At 37.1% G+C, this 22,512-nt stretch overlaps 1 protein-coding gene across 1 annotated transcript in view; it reads right to left on the reverse strand.

Moving 5' to 3' along the window:
* GDPD4 (glycerophosphodiester phosphodiesterase domain containing 4) overlaps positions 1 to 21,439 on the reverse strand; it is a 133,201-nt gene extending 111,762 nt beyond the window's left edge. The window contains 2 exon segments of the mRNA XM_066369308.1: positions 16,747 to 16,850; positions 21,269 to 21,439. Coding sequence (XP_066225405.1) covers positions 16,747 to 16,850; positions 21,269 to 21,439 — 275 coding nt within the window.
* Positions 21,440 to 22,512: the final 1,073 nt, after the last annotated feature.

The following is a 22,512-nucleotide window of genomic DNA, read 5'->3' on the forward strand; positions in this document are numbered from 1 at the left end:
GTGTTTTTTTTCTCCAAATTTTTTCCATTTTTTTTTACTTTTTATTCTTTATTAATTTTCCTTAGTGCTATTAACAAGACACCCTCAGATGCCATTAAGAAAAAGGAAATCGAATATCATGAATACAAAAGATAGAGAAGTAGCACAGATAGATGTGGAAAAATCTATGAAGAAAAAGTTTAATATATTGGAAACCTTGGAGCTAATGACAGAGAATTTAAAATAGAAATCCTAAAAATACTCAGAGATATACAAAAAAACACAGAAAGGCAATTTAGGAAGCTCAGAAAACAACTCAATGAACACAAAGAATATATTACCAAGGAAATTGAAACTATAAAAACAAATCAAACAGAGATGAAAAACTCAATTCAAGAACTGAAAACCGAGGTAACAAGCTTAGCTAATAGAACAGGTCAGATAGAAGGTAGGATTAGTGACATAGAAGACAAGCAACTTCAGGCACAACAGAGAGAAGAAGAGAGAGACTCAAAAATTTAAAAAAAAAATGAGAAAAACCTACAGGAATTGTCTGACTCCATCAAAAAGAATAACATAAGAATAATAGGTATATCAGAGGGAGAAGAGAGAGAAAATGGAATGGAGAATATATTCAAACAAATATTAGACAAGAACTTCCCAAGCCTGTGGAAAGAACTAAAGCCTCAAATTCAAGAAGCAAACAGAACACTGAGTTTTCTTAACCAAAACAAACCTACTCCAAGGCACATAATAATGAAATTGGCACAAACCAATGACAAAGAAAAAAATTCTCTCAAGGCAGCCAGGGAAAATAAGAATACAACATATAAAGGAAAGCCTATTAGATTATCATCAGATTTCTCAGCAGAAACTCTACAAGCTAGAAGAGAGTAGACCCCAATATTTAAAGCCCTGAAAGAGAGGAACTTTCAGCCAAGAATACTATACCCATCAAAGTTATCCTTCAAATACGAAGGAGAAATAAAAACATTCCAAATACAGAAAAAATAAGAAAATTTATCATCAGAAAACTCCCACTCAAGTAAATACTAAAGGGGGTTTTCCAACCAGATTCAAAGAACAAAACAAAACAAAACCACAAGTAAAAGCTCCACCAAACCACAATAAAACCAAATTTAAACTGTGAGGAAAAAAAAGGGGGGGGGGAGAGGAGGGAGATTAACAGTAGCAGAGGACAAAGAAGGGCAGAAACACTCATAAGATAGGGTACTACAATGAATATAGTAGGTACCCTTTCCATTACTTAATGGTAACCACCCTTGAAAAAACGACCACAGAAGCACATGACTTAAAAAAGGTAGCAACAGAGGAAAACAACAAACAAACAAAAACGAATGAGAGAAAAACGAGAGAGAAGAATCAAACAAGATACAAAACTAACAGAAAGTAATGTATAAAATGGCAATAGGGAACCCACAAGTGTGAATAATTATACTAAATGTAAATGGATTAAACTCACCAATAAAAAGACACAGAGTAGCAGAATGGATTAAAAAAGAAAATCCAACTGTATGCTGCCTACAAGAAACACATCTAAACAACAAGGATAAAAACAAATTCAAAGTGAAAGGCTGGAAAACAATACTCCAAGCAAATAACATCCAAAAAAAGCAGGTGTAGCAACACTCATATCTAATAATGCTGACTGCAAGACAGAAAAAGTACTCAGAGACAAAAATGGTCATTTCATAATGATTAAGGGGATACCGAATCAAGAAGACATAACAATCCTTAATATATATGCACCAAACCAAGGAGCACCAAAATATATAAGACTGCTACTTATTGACCTAAAATCAAAAACTGACAAAAATACAATCATACTTGAAGACCTCAATACACCACTGATGGCTCTAGATCGTTCATCCAAACAGAAAATCAATAAAGATATATTGGCCTTAAATGAAATACTAGAGCACCTGGATATGATAGACATCTACAGGACACTTCATCTCAAAGCGACAGTATACATTTTTCTCTAGTGTACATGGAACATTCTCAAGAACTGACCATATGTTGGGCCACAAAAATAACATCAGCAAATTAAGAAAAAATGAAATTGTACCAAGCATATTTTCTGATCATAAAGCCTTGAAACTAGAATTCAACTGCAAAAAAAGAGGGGGAAAACACCCACAAAAATGTGGAAACTAAACAACATACTTTTAAAAAATGAATGGGTCAAAGAAGAAATAAGCGCAGAGATCAAAAGATATATACAGACAAAAGAAAATGACAATACGACATAGCAGAATCTCTAGGATGCAGCAAAAGCAGTAATAAGAGGGAAGTTCATATCGCTTCAGGCCTATATGAACAAATAAGAGAGAGCCCAAGTGAACCAGTTAACTTTACACCTTAAGGAACTAGAAAAAGAAGAACAAAGACAACCCAAAACCAGCCAAAGAAAGAAGATAATAAAAATCAGAGCAAAAATAAATGAAATACAGAACAGAAAAACTATAGAAAAAATTAATAAAACAAGGAGCTGGTTCTTTGAAAAGATCAACAAAATTGACAAACCCTTGGCAAGACTCACCAAGGAAAAAAGAGAAAGGACTCATATAAACAAAATCCAAAATGAAAAAGAAGAAATCACCACAGACATCATAGATATACAAAGAATTATTGTAGAATACTACAAAAAACTATATGCCACCAAATTCAACAATCTAGAAGAAATGGATAAATTCCTAGAACAATACAACCTTCCTAGACTGAGTCATGAAGAAGCAGAAAGCCTAAACAGACCAATTAGCAGGGAGGAAATAGAAAAACTATTAAAAACCTCCCCCAAAATAAAAGTCTAGGCCCAGATGGTTATACTAGTGAATTCTATCAAACATCCAAAGAAGAGTTGGTTCCAATTATACTCAAAGTCTTCCAAATAATTAAAAAAGAAACAATAGTTCCAAACATATTTTATGAGGCCAACATAACCCTCAAACTGAAACCTGGAAAGGACGGTACACAAAAAGAAAACTACAGACCAATATCTCTAATGAATACAGATGCTAAAATACTAAACAAAATACTGGCAAATCAAATACAACAACATATTAAAAAAAAATACATCATGATCAAGTGAGATTCATCCCAGAATCTCAAGGATGGTTCAATATATGTAAAACGGTTAACATAATACACCATATCAACAAAACAAAGAACAAAAACCACATGATCTTATCAATAGACGCAGAAAAGGCTTTCGATAAAATACAACACAACTTTATGTTTAAGACACGCAACAAGATGGGTATAGAAGGAAAATATCTCAACATGATAAAGGCCATATATGATAAACCATCAGCTAATATCATATTAAATGGCATAAAACTGAGGACTTTCCACCTTATATCAGGAACAAGACAGGGTTGTCCTCTCTCTCCACTCTTATTTAACGTGGTGCTAGAAGTTCTGGCCAGAGCAATCAGACAAGAGAAAGAAATAAAAGGCATCTATATTGAAAAAGAAGAAATAAAGGTATCACTTTTTGCAGATGATATGATCCTATACATCAAAAACCCCAAAGCCTCCACAAAAAGATTACTAGAAACAATAAACCAATACAGTAAGGTCGCAGGATACAAAATTAACATATAAAAGTCCATAGCCTTTCTATATGCCAATAATGAAATATTAGAAAACGAACTCAAAAAAATAATCCCTTTCAGGATTGCAACAACAACAAAAAAATAAAAACCTAAGAATAAACATAACAAAGAAAGTAAAGGACCTATATAATGAAAATTACAAAGTATTGTTAAAGAAAATCGAAAAAGATACAATGAGATGGAAAAATATTCCTTGTTCTTGGATAGGAAGAATAAATATAATCAAAATGGCCATATTACCCAAAGCAATTTATAAATTTAATGCAATTCCCATCAAAATTCTTATGACATTCTTTAAAGAAATGGAAAAAAACCCCATCAGATTTATATGGAACTATAAAAACCCCCGAATAGCCAAAGCAATCCTAAGGAAAAAGAATGAAGCTGGGGGCATTACAATACCTGACTTCAAACTATATTATAGGGCCACGACAATCAAAACAGCATGGTATTGGCAGAAAAATAGACACTCAGACCAATGGGACAGAATAGAAAGTCCAGAAATAAAACCACATATATATGGTCAAGTAATTTTTGATAAGGGGCCAACAACACACAATGAAGAAAAGAAAGCCTCTTCAACAAATGGTGCTGGGAAAACTGGAAAGCCACATGCAAAAGAACGAAAGTCTACTACAGCTTGTCCCCTTGTACTAAAATTAATTCAAAATGGATCAAAGACCTAAATATAAGACCGGAAACAATAAAGTACATAGAAGAAGACATAGGTACTAAACTCATGGACCTGGGTTTCAAAGAGCATATTATGAATTTGACTCCAAAGGCAAGAAAGTGAAGGCAAAGATAAATGAATGGGACTACATCAGAATAAAAAGTTTTTGCTCAGCAAGAGAAACTGACAACAAAACAAACAGACAGCCAACTAAATGGGAAATGATATTTTCAAACAATAGCTCAGATAAGGGCCTAATATCCAAAATATACAAAGAACTCATAAAACTCAACAACAAACAAACAAACAATCCAATAAAAAAATGGGAAGAGGACATGAACAGACACTTGTCCCAGGAAGAAATACAAATGGCCAACAGATATATGAAAAGATGCTCCTCTTCATTAATTATTAGAGAAATGCAAATCAAAACTACAATGACATACCACCTCACACCTGTTAGATTAGCTATTATCAACAAGACAGGTAATAGCAAATGTTGGAGAGGCTGTGGAGAAAAAGGAACCCTCATTCACTGTTGGTGGGAATGTAAAGTAGTACAACCATTATGGAAGAAAGTATGGTGGTTCCTCAAAAAACTGAAAATAGAACTACCTTATGACCCAGCAATACCTCTACTGGGTATATACCCCCAAAACTCAGAAACATTGATACATAAAGACACATGCAGCCCCATGTTCATTGCAGCATTGTTCACAGTGGCCAAGACATGGAAACAACCAAAAAGCCCTTCAATAGAAGACTGGATAAAAAAGATGTGGCACATATGCACTATGGAATACTACTCAGCCATAAGAAATGATGACATGCCCTGGCCGGTTGGCTCAGCAGTAGAGCGTCGGCCTAGCGTGCGGAGGACCCGGGTCGATTCCCGGCCAGGGCACACAGGAGAAGCGCCCATTTGCTTCTCCACCCCTCCGCCGCGCCTTCCTCTCTGTCTCTCTCTTCCCCTCCCGCATCCAAGGCTCCATTGGAGCAAAGATGGCCCGGGCGCTGGGGATGGCTCTGTGGCCTCTGCCTCAGGCGCTAGAGTGACTCTGGTCACAACATGGCGACGCCCAGGATGGGCAGAGTATCGCTCCCTGGTGGGCAGAGCGTCGCCCCTGGTGGGTGTGCCGGGTGGATCCCGGTCGGGCGCATGCGGGAGTCTGTCTGACTGTCTCTCCCTGTTTCCAGCTTCAGAAAAATGAAAAAAAAAGAAAAAAAAAAGAAAAAAAGAAAAAAAAGAAATGATGACATTGGATCATTTACAACAAAATGGTGGGATTTTGATAACATTATACGGAGTGAAATAAGTAAATCAGAAAAAAAACAAGAACTACATGATTCCATACATTGGTGGGACATAAAAAGTAGACTAAGAGACATGGACAAGAGTGTGGTGGTTACCGGGGGTGGGGGGGGAGGGGGAGTGCAGCAGGGGAAGAGGGAGAGGGGAAGGAGGAGGGGGAGGGGCACAAAGAAAACTAGATAGAGGGTGACGGAGGACAATCTGACTTTGAGTGATGGGTATGAACATAATTGAATGACAAGATAACCTGGACTTGTTTTCTTTGAATATATATGTACCCTGATTTATTGATGTCACCTCATTAACATTAATAAAAATTTATTTATAAAAAAAAGAAGAACTAAATGAAATGGAAGTAACCAAACTACCAGATGCAGAGTACAAAATAATGATTTTAAGGATGCTGAAGGATCTTAGAGCAACAATGGATGGCCATAACGAGCACCTAAATAAAGAGATAGGGCCCTGGCCGGTTGGCTCAGCGGTAGGGCGTCGGCCTAGCGTGCGGAGGACCCGGGTTCGATTACCGGCCAGGGCACACAGGAGAAGCGCCTATTTGCTTCTCCACCCCTCCGCCGCGCTTTCCTCTCTGTCTCTCTCTTCCCCTCCCGCAGCCAGGGCTCCATTGGAGCAGAGATGGCCCGGGTGTTGGGGATGGCTCTGTGGCCTCTGCCTCGGGCGCTGGAGTGGCTCTGGTCGCAGCATGGCGACACCCAGGATGGGCAGAGCATTGCCCCTTGGTGGGAAGAGCATCACCCCTGGTGGGCGTGCCAGGTGGATCCCGGTCGGGCGCTTGCGGGAGTCTGTCTGTCTCTCCCTGTTTCCAGCTTCAGAAAAACGAAAAAAAAAATATATATATATATATATATATATATATATATATATATATTAAAAAAGAGAAAAAAAAAAAGAGATAGGAAGCATCAAAAAGGACATTGAAATCATGAAAACTAACCAGTCAGAAATGCCAAATACAATATCAGAAATGAAGACTGCACTAGAAAAAATCAATAGCAAGCTGGATGAAAGAGAGAATCAAATCATCAATTTAGAAGACAAGATAAACATAAACACAGAAGCAGAGCAGCAAAATAAAAAGAGGTGCAAAAATACTGAATAAACTCTAAGAGACTGCTGTGACAAGATGAAGAGAAACAACATCCGCATCATAGAGATTCCTGAAGGAGAAGAGAAAGAACAAGAGATAGAGAACCTGTTTGAAAAAATCATAGCTTAAAATTTCCCTAAATTGATGAAGGAAAAAGTCACACAAGTTCAAAAAGCACAGAGAATCCCATTAAATATGAACTCAAGGAGGCCTACACCAAGACACATCATCATTTAAAATGTCAAAGTTAAAAGACAAGAAAAGAATACTAAAAGCTGCAAGAGAAAAGCAGCTAATTACTTACAGAGGAGCCCACATAAGGATGACATCCAACTTCTCAACAGAAACACCTGAGGCCAGAAGGGATTAGCAAGAAATATTCAAAGTGATGCAAAACAAGAACCTACAACCAAGACTTATTTATCCAGCAAGGCTATCATTTAAATTGAAGGAGAAATAAAAAGCTTCCCAGACAATAAAAACCCAAAAACAAAAACCAAAAACCAAAAATAAAACCCAAAAAACCCCCTAAAGAAATTCATTACAACCAAACGAGTGTGCAATATGTTAAGGGAACTGCTGTAAAAAGAGCAAAGGAAAAAAATCTAAAAAAAAGAGGCTTATAGATTTAAAGAATAAAATGGCAATAAATAAGTACATGTCAATAATACCCTTAAATGTAAATGGATTAAATGCACCAGTCAAAAGACACAGGGTAGCTGCATGGATAAGAAAACAGCTTATCCATGGATAAGAAATGTCTTGTAGACATTTGCTGTCTACAAGAGACTCACCTCAGAACAAAAGATACACACAGACTGAAAGTGAAGGGATGGAATAAAGTATTTCACGCAAATGGAAATGAAAGAAAGCTGGGGTATCAATATCTATATCTGACAAAATGGCCTTTAAAACAAAGGCTATAGTAAAGGATAAAGACGGTCATTACATAATGATATAGGGAGCAATCCAAAAGGAGGATATAACCACTGTAAATATTTATGAGTCTAATATAGGAGCACCTAAATACATAAAGCAGATCTTGTAGGATATAAAGGGCAATATCAACAGCAATACTATAATATTAGGTGCTTTCAGTACTCCACTAACATCTGGATCCTCCAGAGAGAAAATTAAGAAAGAAACAGCAGCCCTGGCCGGTTGGCTCAGCGGTAGAGCGTCGGCCTAGCGTGCGGAGGACCCGGGTTCGATTCCCGGCCAGGGCACACAGGAGAAGCGCCCATTTGCTTCTCCACCCCTCCGCCGCACTTTCCTCTCTGTCTCTCTCTTCCCCTCCCGCAGCCAAGGCTCCATTGGAGCAAAGATGGCCCGGGCGCTGGGGATGGCTCTGTGGCCTCTGCCCCAGGCGCTAGAGTGGCTCTGGTCGCAATATGGCGACGCCCAGGATGGGCAGAGCATCGCCCCCTGGTGGGCAGAGCGTCGCCCCATGGTGGGCGTGCCGGGTGGATCCCGGTCGGGCGCATGCGGGAGTCTGTCTGACTGTCTCTCCCCGTTTCCAGCTTCAGAAAAATGAAAAGAAAAAAAAAAAAAAAAAAAGAAAGAAACAGCAGCCTTAAAAGACATACTATATCAACTGGATTTAACTGATATCTTCAGAACCTTTCACCCCAAAGCCACAGAATATATATTCTTTTCAAGTGCTTGTGGTACATTCTCTAGGATAGACCACCTGTTAGGACACAAAATGAGTCTCAATAAATTTAAGAAGATTGAGATCATATCAAGCACTTTCTCTGATACAATGGCATGAAACTAGAAATCAACTACAACAGAAAAACAAAAACATTCAAACACTTAGAAACTAAATAGCATGTTATTAAATAACAAATGGGTTAACAATGAGATCAAGGAAGAAATAAAAAATTTCCTTAAAACAAGTGAAAATGAACATACAACAACTCAAAATTTATGGAACACAGCAAAAGCAGTCCTGAGAGGGAAGTTCATAGCATTACAGGCATACCTTAAGAAGCAAGGAAAAGCTCAAATAAACAACCTAACCATGCACCTAAAAGAACTAGAAAAATAACAACAAATAAAGCCCAGAGGAGGTAGAGGGAAGGAAATAATGAAGATCAGAACAGAAATAAATGACATAGAAGCTAAAAAAAAAAAAATACAAAAGATCAATCAAATGAAGAGGTGGTTCTTTGAAAAGGTAGAAAAGATTGACGACCTTTAACCAGATTCATCAAGAAAAAAAAGAGATAGAACTCAAATAAATAAAATTAGAAATGAAAGTGGATAAGTAACAACTGAAACCATAGAAATACAAAGGATTGTAAGAAAATATTATGAGGTTTATATGCCAAAAAGTTGAACAACTTTGGTGCAAAGGATAAATTTCTAGAAACATACAATCTTCCAAAACTCAGTCTGGAAGAATCAGAAAACCTAAACAGACTGATTACAACAAATAAAATTAAAACAATTATCAAAAAACTCCCAGCAAACAAAAGTGCTGGACTGGACGGCTTCTGAGGCGAATTTTACCAAACAATCAAAGAAGAACTAACACCTATCCTCAAGCTATTTCAAAAAATTCAAGAGGGCAGACTTTCAAGCTCCTTTTATGAGGCATGCATTATCCTCATTACAAAACCAGGTAAAGACACTATAAAAAAAGAAAACTATAGGCCAATATCCCTGATTAATATAGATGTTAAAATCCTCAACAAGATATTAGCAAACTGAATCCAGCAATATATAAATATTTTTAAAATTATACATCATGATCAAGTGGGATTTATTTTGGGGAGGCAAGCCTGGTACAATGTTTGTAAATCAATAAATGTAATTCATCATATAAACAAAGGAAAGAATAAAAATCACATGATTATATCAATAGATACAGTAAAGGCATTTGATAAAATCCAGCACACATTTATGATCAAAACTCTCAGCAAAGTGAGAATACAGGAACATACCTCAACATAATAAAGGCCATATATGACAAGCTGAGAGCCAACATCATACTCAATGGGCAAAAATTAAAAGCAATCCCCTTAAGATCAGGAACAAGGCAGGGGTGTCCTCTCTCACCACTCTTATTCAACATAGTTCTGGAAGTCCTAGCTACAGCAATCAGACAAGAAGATATAAAAGGCATCCAAATTGGAAAAGAAGAAGTAAAACTATCATTATTTGCTGATGACATAATACCATACATATAAAACTCCAAAGGCTCAGTCAAAAAACTACTAGCCCTGATAAATGAATTCAGCAAGGTGGCAGGATATAAAATTAATACTCAGAAATCAGTAGCACTTTTATACACCAACAAAGAGAAATTAAGAAACAGTCCCCTTCACTATTGCAACAACAACAGAAAAGTACCTAGGAGTAAATTTAACCAAGGAGGTAAAAGACTTGTACTAGAAATATTATGACATTGAAAAAGAAATCAAGTAAGATACAAACAAGTAGAAGCATATACCATGTTCATGGATAGGAAAAAAAATCATTAAAATGTCTATATTACCCAAAGCAATCTATAAGTTCAATGCAATTCCTATTTAAATACCAATGGTATACTTCAAAGATATAGAACAAGTATTCCAAAAATCTATAAGGAACCAGAAATGAACACGGATAGCCTCGGCAATCTTGAAAAAGAAGAATAAAATGGATGTTATCACACTTCCTGATATTAAGTTATATTACAAGGCCATTGTAATCAAAACAGCTTGGTACTGGCATAAGAAGAGGCATACAGATCAATGGAACAGAACGGAGAACCCAGAAATAAGCCCAAGCCTTTATGGCAACTGATATTTGATAAAGGAAGTAAGAGCCTACAATGGAATGAAGACAGTCATTTTAATAAGTGGTGTTGAAAAAATTGAACATGCAAAAAGATGAAAACTAGACCATCAACTTACACCATTCACAAAAACAAACTCAAAATGGATAAAAGATTTAAATCTAAGTCAAGAAACCATAAATATCTTGGAAGAAAACATAGGCAGTAAACTCTCCTATATTTTTCTTTGCAGTATTTTTGCCAATTTATCTCCATGGGCAAGTAAAATAAAGGACAAAATAAACAAATGGGATAATATCAAATGAAAAAGCTTTTGCACAGCAACAGACACCATTAACAAAATAAAAAAAACAACCCACACAATAGGAGAACATATTTGCCAATACATCTGATAAGGGGCTAATAACCAAAATTCATAAAGAACTTCTAAAACTCAACATCAGGAAGGTAAAAATGGGCAAAAGAACTGAATACTTCTCCAAAGAGGACATACAGATGGCCAATAGGCATATGAAAAAGTGTTCAATGTCACTAATCATCAGAGAAATGCAAATTAAAACCACAATGAGATACTACTTCACACCTGAAAGAATGGCTTTCATTAACAAATCAATACACAGTAAGTGCTGGCGAGGTTGTGGAGAAAAGGGAAACCTCCTGCACTGTTGGTGGGAATGCAGACTTTGCAGCCACTGTGGAAAACAGTATGGCATTTCCTCAAAAAATTAAAACTGGAACTGCCTTTTGACAACTATTCCACTTAGGTATATATCTTAATGAATACCAAATCACTGGTTCAAAAGAAGATATGCACCCCTCATGTTTATTGCAGCACTGTTTACAATAATCAAGATCTGGAAACAACCCAAAAGTCCATCAGTGGACGAGTAGATTAAAAAGCTGTGGGATGTATACACAATGGGATACTACGCAGTCATGAAAAAGAAGGAAATCTTACCTTTTGTGATGGCATGGATGGACCCAGAGATTATTATGCTATTGTACAGTCATCAGCAATTGTGTGTTCCCAGTTTAAAGAAGGGATCATTGAAGATGACCCTTTTTCAATTCCCCCTGACTTAATTTACTTAAGCAAACTCACTCTTATTCTTCTCATTCCTTTTTGTTCCTCATCACTGCACCAAGAATTAGTACAGATGAATGGGACAGGAAGAAGGAGAAAAAGAGAGAGAGAAATCACAGTTCTTCCTTTGCCTGTAGTACACAGCAGATGGGTGAACACCTCATTTGATTTTGGTGAGCAAGCTGTTGAGCTGAACTACACTAATAGTATTTTTATGTAATTGAATATACAAAAGAAGACCTTTTAGATTGAAAGAGTGAAAAGAAAATTTAATGTGGCCAGGGAAATAATTCGAAAAGACAGAGACACTATTAAATGGCAAACCTTACTTTCCTTTACCACTTGGAAAGTAAAGTCAATATAACTACTTGCTTAAGCTATTTGGTTATTTTGGGGGCTTTATCTAGACTACTATTATGTTATCTTTCATGTACTTTTTCAAGATACTTATTTTATTGTTTTGATAAGCACCATCGTAGTGCTAAAAGTTGTGAGTCTTTCCTTTATTCCTCTGAATACCTTAAATATTTTTATTCTGTAGTTCTTTTCTGATGGTTCTATTAATAATATTGAGTTGGGTGAAGTTGTTCTATATATATTGACTTTATGCAGTTCATTTATTGACATCCTTTAGGTATTTTCTGATTCCTGGTTATAGACTCATCTTGTACAGAGTACTCTTGCCAGTGTCTTTTTTCCTGCCTTTATTTTAAATACTATATTTCCTTTTTTAAAATTTTTATCAATTTTAATTTATTGTGTTAACATGGATTCAAGTGTCCCACTAAATATAACACCCTCACCACCTACCCCCGTGTCCCTATTTATACCCCTTTGCCCCTCCCCCTAACTCCCTCACCTCTTCCTTCTGGGATTTGCTGCCCTATTATCTTTATCTATGTGTTATATATATATAATTTCACTAATCCCTTTACCTTCTCTGATCTTGTCAGCTTCCTGGTCCCTGTGACCCTGCCTCTGTATCAATAGTAGTGCAAGTTCAACTACAACATATCCACATAAGGGACACTACTGGAGTACCCAGCTCAGGTAACTGGGGAGATTGTGCCACTGGGCCCCAGAGGACACATACTACATAAGGCCACCCTACCAGAACTGGCAGACGTAGAAGATGTACCTCAAACACAGAAACAAACACAGAGAGGCAGTCAAAATGAAGAGACAAAGAAATATTCCCACCCCAGAACACAGGTGTCTGCGTGCACGTGCACGCACGCAGACATACACACACACACACCTCCAGAAAAAGAACTAAGTGAAATAAAGGCAAGCAATCTACCAGATATGGAGTTCAGAAACAATGGCCAAAATGATGCTCAAAGAACTTAGTGAGAACTTTAATAGCATAAAAGAGGACATCAAACCATAAAGTAGAATGAGTCAGAAATGAAGAAAACAATAACTAAAATAAAGAATATACCAGGAATAATCAATTGCAGATTAGATGAAGCAGAGAACTGAATAAGTAATTTAGAAGACAAAGTAGGAGACAACACCTAATCAGAACAGCAATCATAATAATAATAATATATTTGTTTTAAATGAGGATAGCTTAAGGAGCCTCTGAACAATATCAAGCACAACAATATCCACATCATAGGGGTTCCAGAAGGAGAAAAAGGGGAGCAAGGGATGGAGAACCTATTTGAACCTATGGAAACTTTCCTTAACTTGATGAAGGAATAAGACACATAAGTCCAGGAAGCACAGAGGGTCCCAAAAAAGATAAAAAGAGGCCCACACCAAGACATGTAATAATTAAAATGGCAAAGGTTAAAGACAAAGAGAGAATCTTAAAAGTAGCAAGAGAGATAGTTAGATACCCAAAGTAAAGCTCCCATAAGAATGTTAGCTGATTTCTCAATAGAAATTTTGCAGACCAGAAGGGATTGGCATAAAATATTTAAAATGATGAAAAGCAAGGACCTACTACCAAGACTACTCTACCCAACAAGGCTATCGTTTAAAATAGAAGGAGCTTCCCAAATAAAAAAGGAAAAAAAAAAGAGCTAATGCAAGTTCACCACCACCAAAGGAGATGTTAAAGGGACTTTTCTTTAAGAAGCTGACAGGAAAAAAAAAGTGAAAAATAAAATGTCAATAATTACCTACCTATTAATAATTACTTTAGATATAAATGAATTAAATGATCCAATAAAAAAACACAGTGTGGCTGAATGATAAGAAAACAAGACCCACATATATGCTGTCTATAAGAGACCTAGTTGAGATAAAAAAGACATACAAAGACTGAAAGTAGAGAATAAAAAAAAATTTCATGTAAATCAAAATGAAAAAACTAAAAGGTGGGTAGCAATACTTATATCAAACAAAATGGATTTTAAAACAAAGGTTATGTTAAGAGACAAAGGAGGACATTACATAATGGTAAAGGGATGAATTCAACAAAAGAGTATAACCCTTGTAAAAATTTATGTGCCCAAATAGGAGCACCTAAAAAATTAAGCAAGTATTGATAAACATAAAGGGAGAAAAAGACAGTAATACAGTCATAGTAGTGGATTCAATACTCCATTGACATCAATGAAAAGATCTTCCAGATAAAAATTAACAAAAAAACAGCAGCCTTAAATGACACATTAAACCAGGCAGATTTAATTGATATTTTTAGGGCATTCCACAGTAAGGCAGCAGGATATATATTCTTTTCTTTTCTAAAAATTTTTTAGATTTTATTTATTCATTTTTAGAGAGAAAGAGAGAGAGAAAGGGGGAGGAGCAGAAAGCATCAATTCCGATATGTGCCTTGACTAGGCAAGACTAGGGTTTTGAACCAGTGACCTCAGTGTTCCAGGTCAGCACTTTATCCACTGCGCCACCACAGATCAGGCATATACAGTCTTTTCAAGCACACACATTTTCTGGGATAGTTACATATTATATTACATAACAAAACAAATCTCCATAAATTTAAGAAAATGAGTGCTGGAAAGGATGTGGAAAAAAGGGAGCTGTTGTACACTATTGGTGGGAATGTAACATGGTACATCCACTACAAAAAAACAGTATGGAATCGAATCATTTACAGCAAAATGGTGGGATCTTGATAACATTATACGAAGTGATATAAGTAAATCAGAAAAAAACAGGAACTGCATTATTCCATACATAGATGGGACATAAAAGTGAAACTAAGAGACATTGATAAGAGTGTGGCGGTTACGGGGGGAGGGGGGGAGAGGGAGAGGGAAAGGGGAGGGGGAGGGGCACAAAGAAAAGTAGATAGAAGGTGACAGAGGACAATCTGACTTTGGGTGATGGGTATGCAACATAATTGAACGACAAGATAACCTGGACTTGTTATCTTTGAATATATGTATCCTGATTTATTGATGTCGCCCCATTAAAAAAATAAAATTATTTAAAAAAAACAGTATGGAAGTTCCTCAGAAATTGAAAATACAATTAAGATATTATCCAGCAATTCCATTTCTGGGTATATATCTGAAGGAAAGGAAATCACTCTGCTGCAGAGGTATATGTAGCTCCATGTTCACTGCAGCTCTATTTATAACAGTCAAGACATAAAAACAATTTAAGTGTTCATTGGATGAATGAATTAAAAAATGTAATACAGACACACACACACAGAAATATTATACAGCCATTTAAAGAAGGAAACCTTGCCATTTGCAACAACATATTGTAGTTGAATCTTGTGGGCAATATGCTAAAATGAAAGGTCAGACTGCATAATATCACTTATATCTATATCACTGATATCACTTTAAATATAAAAAAACAAACTCAGAAACATAAAACACATTAGTGGTTGCCAGAGGCAGGGGCAGGGTGTTGGGGAACTGGGTGAAGGTGATCAAAAGGTACCAATTCCAGTTATAAAATAAATAAGTTCTAGGTATATAACATACAGCATGATGGCTATAGTTAACAATACTGTATTGTATATATGAATCTTTCTAAGAAAGTAGAGCTGAAAAGTTATCACAAGAAAAAAATTTTGGAGCTATGTAAGGTAATAGATGTTAATTAAATTTATTGTGATCATTTTGTAACGTATACATATATAAAACCATTATGCTATATATCTTAAATTTATATAATGTTATATGTCAATTATATTTCAATAAAACTGGAGAAAAACCCTCAGGTAGCATACTCAATGGTGAAGAGATAAAAGTTTTTCCTATAAGACCATGAATAGGACAATTATGCCCACTCTTGCCACTTTTATTCAACATAGTATTAAAACTTCTAGCCAGAGCAATTATTCATGAAAGAGAAGTGTAAAAGGTATCCAAATTGAAAAGGAAGAGCTAAAACTGTCACTATTTGCAGATGACATAATACTATATAAGAAAATCTTAATAATTCCATCAAAAAAAAAAACCTGTTAGAACTAATAAATGAATTCAGTAACATGTTAGAAACCCAGATTCTTGGCTATCACTGCAGACTTGTTGAATCATGGATCCTAGGTGTGAGGTCAGCAGTTTATGCTGTACGAGCTGTCCAGGGAAGTCTAATGCTTGTTCATATATGAGAACTACTGGCCTGGATTGAACTCCTGTCACTGACTATCTCTGGGGCCTTTCTGTGCCTCACTTTCTACATGTGTACAAAGGAAATAATAATGGTACACCTGCTTCAAAAGTTGATTGTATGTTTTCAAAAGCTGAAAAGTGATGCATAGCCACTATTAATATATACTGCAGCTACCAGTCTTTGTTTTCTGACTTTCTCCTCTCATCTGCTGGCTGTGCCTACAGAGGCTGATGGAGGTAAGGAAGAAACATTAAGGTTCACTGAAAGAGATCATGAAGGACAACTAGCATAGACATCAGCAATCCAGACAAAAAGACAAACGAGGTATCAGGGAGTCGCCCAATAGGATTGTGGACTCTGGAAACACAGAGAAACTTCCCACTGAGCCAGATTTGGTCTAAATGTGAGATTAAGCACAGGTGGATGGGAAGTACACTAGGTGAGGGTGCCCAGCATCCTTACCCCAACCCATGGTCAGGTCTCTCCCACCATGTGTGGAAAGCTCTCTTTTGTCCACCTTCCCTTTTATGCCACTGGATCATTTCAACCTGAGGTAGGATCCAGCTGGCTATCAGACCAAAAAGCCCTTTAACAAATAAAATACAAAATGTGAAACTCACCAGTCAAAGCCAGCATATTCATTTGAGGATTCTATCCATACGAACAGCAAAACCATAGACATGCAAACTGAAGTCAACACAAATGAGCAAAATAATTTCTCTAGCTGGGAAGAGAAAAAAAAGTTGAGTTTAGTTCCCTTTATCCATGTTACTTCAGCAAAATCCATACACACTTGCCAAAGGTCTGTATAGTCACAGTGCCACGCATTACTTTCCCCAGTGAACACTATTCTTTTGACCCTTATGGAATTTTTTATAAACCAATTATAGCATTTAGTACACTGTAATGAAATTATGTGTTTATATGTTTGTATCTGTTGTGACAGTTTCTACTCTGAGGAAAAGAAACTTCTGTTACACATCTCTGTACTGTCAATATCTAATATAGCTCCTTAAATGCAGCTGGTTCTCGACAATTATCTGATGAATTCATCTACCTCTCCATTTACCAAATATACAACTACTCATTCATTGAGCACTTAATTCATTCCTTGTTCATCAGTTCATTTAATCTATTCTTTTTTTTTTTCTGAAGTTAGAAACGGGGAGGTCAGACAGACTCCCACATGTGCCTGACCGGGATCCACCTGGCATGCCCACCAGGGGGCGATGCTCTGCCCCTCTGGGGTGTTGCTCTGTTGCAATCAGAGCCATTCTAGCGCCCGAGGTAGAGGCCATAGAGCCATCCCCAGTGCCCGGGCCATCTTTGCTCCAATGGAGCCTTGGCTGCGGGAGGGGAAGAGAGAGACAGAGAGGAAGGAGAGGGGGAGGGGTGGAAAAACAGATAGGCGCTTCTCCTGTGTGCCCTGGCCAGGAATCAAACCTGGGACTCCTGCACGCCAGGCCGACGCTCTACCACTGAGCCAACTGGCCAGGGCTAATCTATTCATATTTGGAGGGGGCATAAGTAGGTTAAGGAATAGACTTTTGTTTTTAGTAGCCATTTTGTGCTAGTACAATGCTAGGGACTTCACAAACTACTTTCATTTTATTTATTTCTCAATATAGCCACTTATATTAGGTATTGTTAACCTTATTTTTCAGAAGAAAGAACTAAAGCTCAGCAAGGTAAAATAATTAAGTAGCAGAGATATTGACCAGATCTGTGAGCCCAAAGCTGGAAATTAAGGATGTCATTGCAGAGGAAGATATCCAAACTGAGCCTTGAATGCAATTTTCTACACTAAATAAACACCATGTCACAAACCAGCCATGCTAGAGGTTGCCAAACGCTTCCTGAAAACATTAGGTTAGGGTTGCTGAGTTATTATCCTAACAGCTTCTCTATTGTAGAAATAAGAAATCTATCTCTTAGGGAGACTGCTTTTACTCTGTTAAAAAATGGATAGAATCCCTACCCTGCCTAAATCATGGGGTTATTGTGAAGAAGAACAAAGAAATACAATAAAAAACATAGAATGGGTATTCCAAAAAGATGAGAGACATGATAGGAACTAAGGCACTAAACTACCACTTCTGAGTGTAGGAGGATGAAGAGCACAGGACTGAAACTTGGCTGGACTTTCAAAAACATGTATCAGACAATGTCCCTCACCTGCTCACAACCCTCCCAGAGCTTCCTATTTTACTAGAGTATCATCCAATGCCTGCCATAACCCACAAGGTTCCACATAATCAACACTGGCCCACCCTTGACCTCAACTCAATCTACACACTGAACTCCATTTCTGAACTCCAGCCACACTGACCTTCTTTCTGTTTCTAGAACATAGCCAAATTTACTCCCACCACAAGAGCTTCATACTTCCTGGTTCTTCTGCTGGAATACTTTTGCCCCCAGATGTACACATGGCTGACTCAACCTCTTCATTTACGGAACAGTTCTCATGACCCTTGTTCGAAGGTCTTCTCTAACCACTCTCCCATCCCAGTTTCTAACACATTTTTCTCTTTATTACCTTCAAAGTTTTCACCACCCTCTGAAATCATTTATTCTTCATTTATTGTTTATTACCTAACTTAGCCCTCTAGAATGTAAGATACAATAGGGGCAGATGCCTTAGTTGTCTTATTCACTGTGGAACATAGTAAGTGGTCAATAAAATTGTTTTTGTTAAAGTAAGTCCTATTCCTTATTTTGCTTTTCATTATTACCATTCTTGTTCAAAAATCTTTAAAGGCTCCATTTACAGGATAAAGTCCAAATATTTTAGCTTGACATAAAGATGCTTTATAATTTGATCAAAATATTCTTTTCCAACATTCTACCCCTTGCATGTCACTAAATTCAACACTGAACATTTGTTTTTCCCTAACTATACCACTGCGCTTTTTCTATCCCTGGACTTCTGATCACCTTATTTCCTCTACCCAGAAACTCCTGCACCACTCTTTATTTATGTGGAAGATCACTGCCACAAGTTGACTCCAAAATCAGTCATAACTAATATTTATTGAGTGCTAATAGTGTGCTGGACCCAATTCTAAGTGTTTTCCACATATTACCTCTTCTATCCTCAAAACAAATCTTGTTGGTGAATACTTTTATTATTATCCCCACTATTCTAATGAGGAATCTGAAGCCCTGGGATGATAAGTAGCTTCTCCAAGGTCTCACAGTGGTAAAGCTCTAATTTGGTAATAGTAAGTAAAGCCATAAATTGAATCCAGGTAGTCTTTCCCAGACCCAAGATTTTAGTTCTTATGTTATACGCCATACTTCTTCCCCTGAGCAGAAATGGGACCTTGAGAATTATCTATTGATATTTCAATTCCCTTGCTATAGAGAGGCTCAGAGATCACATAATCAGCCCAAAGGCAGAGTTGGAATTAGGACCCAAATATACTACCAATCTCTTCCAGGGATTTTTCAATTATATCACATTGTCTTGAATGTCATCATTCCCAGGAAGCCTCCCTTTATCTTTTCCCTTTATATCCTACTTTATAGCTTTCATGTGACTTACAACTTCATCCCTACATAATAAATAGCCATTGAATCAATTAATTCATCTTCATCTTAATTATCACTACTCTAATCAAGACCACCAATATCTTTTACCTTGAACTGCTATTGCTTCCTCTTTGAAGGCATAAATATCTCCTGGTATTAGCTTTGTCCCTTCCAATGAATCCTCCACGTGATCAAATAATCATCCCAAAGTATACCTCTGGCAGCACCACTAGCTTAAAATCTTTTGGGACTGTTTACTTCTTACATGGCAGAGGTCAAATTCTAAAAACCACCCATCTGTCCCATCTCTCATTCTGCTTCCTTTCCCAACACTTCTGCATTCATATCCTCTACTCCACCTAAATCTCACACCAATGCCCTTTGACTTCTCTTACAATACCATTTCATGTTTCATCCCTATTATTTACCTATATAAGCCTTAATCATCTTTCCCCTTCTAAATAAAGTTATCTTCAACCCCTCCCTTGACATATGGGTGCATGTGTGCATGTACACACACAGAGAGAATTATAGCACATCTCTCATCATATTGACTTAGTGTATGTACCTCTCTTTCCCTTCAATAGACTGTGAATTCCTTGAAAGTAAAAACCATGCCTGAGGCACTTCTGTTATCCCTAGGCACTAGAATAGAAGCCAAATATCTGGGCAGGAAAGATACAGGGGACAGAAGAACAGTCCTGCCCAAACCAGGAGAACTTTCCATTTCCACCCCTTTCCTTGTGCTCTACATCTCAGCCATTACAAGTTAGATATCCAATTGGTAAGAATCTCAGATAGTAGCTGGACCATGTTTGCAAGTGAAAGTCCATGATATGTCCACCCCCTTCTCGCTTCAGCATGCTCATCATTTCATCACTTATATTACATAGCCCACCAGAGGGTCCCAACATATGGCCTATGGCCTTCAATGAGGTTAGGCCACATGCCACCCCTCTGCCTTACCAGAGTTCTTCTTTAGGAAAAATCAGGCATTAGCCTAATCAATAATAAAGGAACACCTTGTTTCCCTGTGGCTCTTTTTTCCTCATAAGTATAGCTTCTTTGGGAAACTCACAATGAAGAGAAAATGAAATATTCAAGAAATTCTGTAGTCCCTAGATAAAAACATTTAATTGGCCCTGGCAAGATATCTCAGTCAGTTAAAGCATTATCTTGATACATAAAGGTTTGATCCCCAGTCAGGACACATATAGAAACAAATTAATGTTTCTTTCTTTCATTCTCTCTCTCTCTCCCCAAAACCAATAAATTATAAAAAAACAAAAACAAAAACATTTAATTGTACTTAAACTTCACTTTTTTTCCAGGTTCACTCAGAATAAAAGCAAAAGGGAGTGAATGAATGATGTAAAAGAGGTAGTAAGGAAAAGAAGTGAAGAATAAAAGTAAAAGCAAATGAAGAAAACAAGGACATGTTTCAGCAAGGTTAACTGTTTCTCCAGAATTGCAGCAGACCTTCTGTGAAAGATCTAGAGCCCTGGCATACCCAGTCCTGGAGACTCATGAGCCCTCGTGGGTGCAGGGACCAGCCCATGTTCCCCATATCTCAGCAAGTATGGCCACATCCTCCCCATCTCTCTATACCAAAGAGCAGCAGCAGAAATGATGTCTAGGTTTTTTTTCTAGTTCGCCTTCCCACTTGCAGCTGTATATGCCAGTAATGTATGTGACATAGCATTCGTGGTTGCAGTTGTCTGCTATCCATGGACCACACATTCCACATTTTCTTGTTGTCCTCTTGTCCTCCTCTTGCATGGTTCACGCTTTTGCTGGAATGACAAGGAAATAATGAGGATCTAGTGACTTCTTTAAATGTTTCCTCCCCTACCATTCTACAGAAAATTCCATAAAAAATAAATGAATTTGACAGAAAATGATTTGACTTTGGGTGATGGGCATACAACATAACAGTTCAAATGCTATAGAAACGTTTTTCTGAAACCTGTGTACTCTTACTGATCAGTGTCAAACTATTAAATTTAATTTTATAAATAAAAATTTAAAAAACAAATTCTTTTAAAATTTATAATCTAAGATAATAGACTGGAGCTTCATCCCACCTTTCCCACTAACTGGTTGAGTGTTTATTGCAGTCATTGCACCACTTCATTTTCTTACCTCTAAAATGGGACCAACTCTGTACTAGCCAACTAGTTGATGCTGAAAGCATCACATTAGATTGTGTGTGTGTGTCTGTGTATGCATGTGTGTGTTTTAAACTGTTACATGCCTTTAGAATAACTTAAGAACTTATAGGCATAGGTGAGGTGTATGAAAAATATAATCCTTGAGTAATACGGGACTCACACACATACATACGGTTTCCTGCCCCTTCCTTTTCTCTCTTTTCCCATACAGAGTCAGTGAGGGTTAGTCTCAATTAACATTGATGGAATATGTAAAATAGCAATGGCTGAAATAAGACAAGTGAATTGTTTCTTTTGTCAACAAAAATTTTCAGTGGTAGAAAGACCAAATTATGTGGTATGTGGCTTCACAATGTCATTAAGAACCAGACACTGTCCATCTTGCTGTTCCACTGCAGCACAGAGCTTACTTCTCAAGGTCCAAAATGGCCGCTCAAGTGTGTCCATTACTCCACATTCTAACTAGTAGAAAGGAAGGAGGAATGAAGAAGGGGGCTCCCCATTATTTGAAAGACATTTACAGAAACTGAACACAACATTTCACCGACAGAGACTTTCTTACTAGTAAAAAAAGGAAAAACAGATATTGAAAAACAGTGCCAGCCATCTAGCTGGCACTAATGCATTTTCTCAACCCACTGTGATAGAATGTTGTTCTCATACATAGATTCTTTCAGGGAA

The sequence above is a fragment of the Saccopteryx leptura genome, chromosome 1, assembly GCF_036850995.1.
Source record: "Saccopteryx leptura isolate mSacLep1 chromosome 1, mSacLep1_pri_phased_curated, whole genome shotgun sequence".
NCBI lineage: Eukaryota > Metazoa > Chordata > Mammalia > Chiroptera > Emballonuridae > Saccopteryx > Saccopteryx leptura.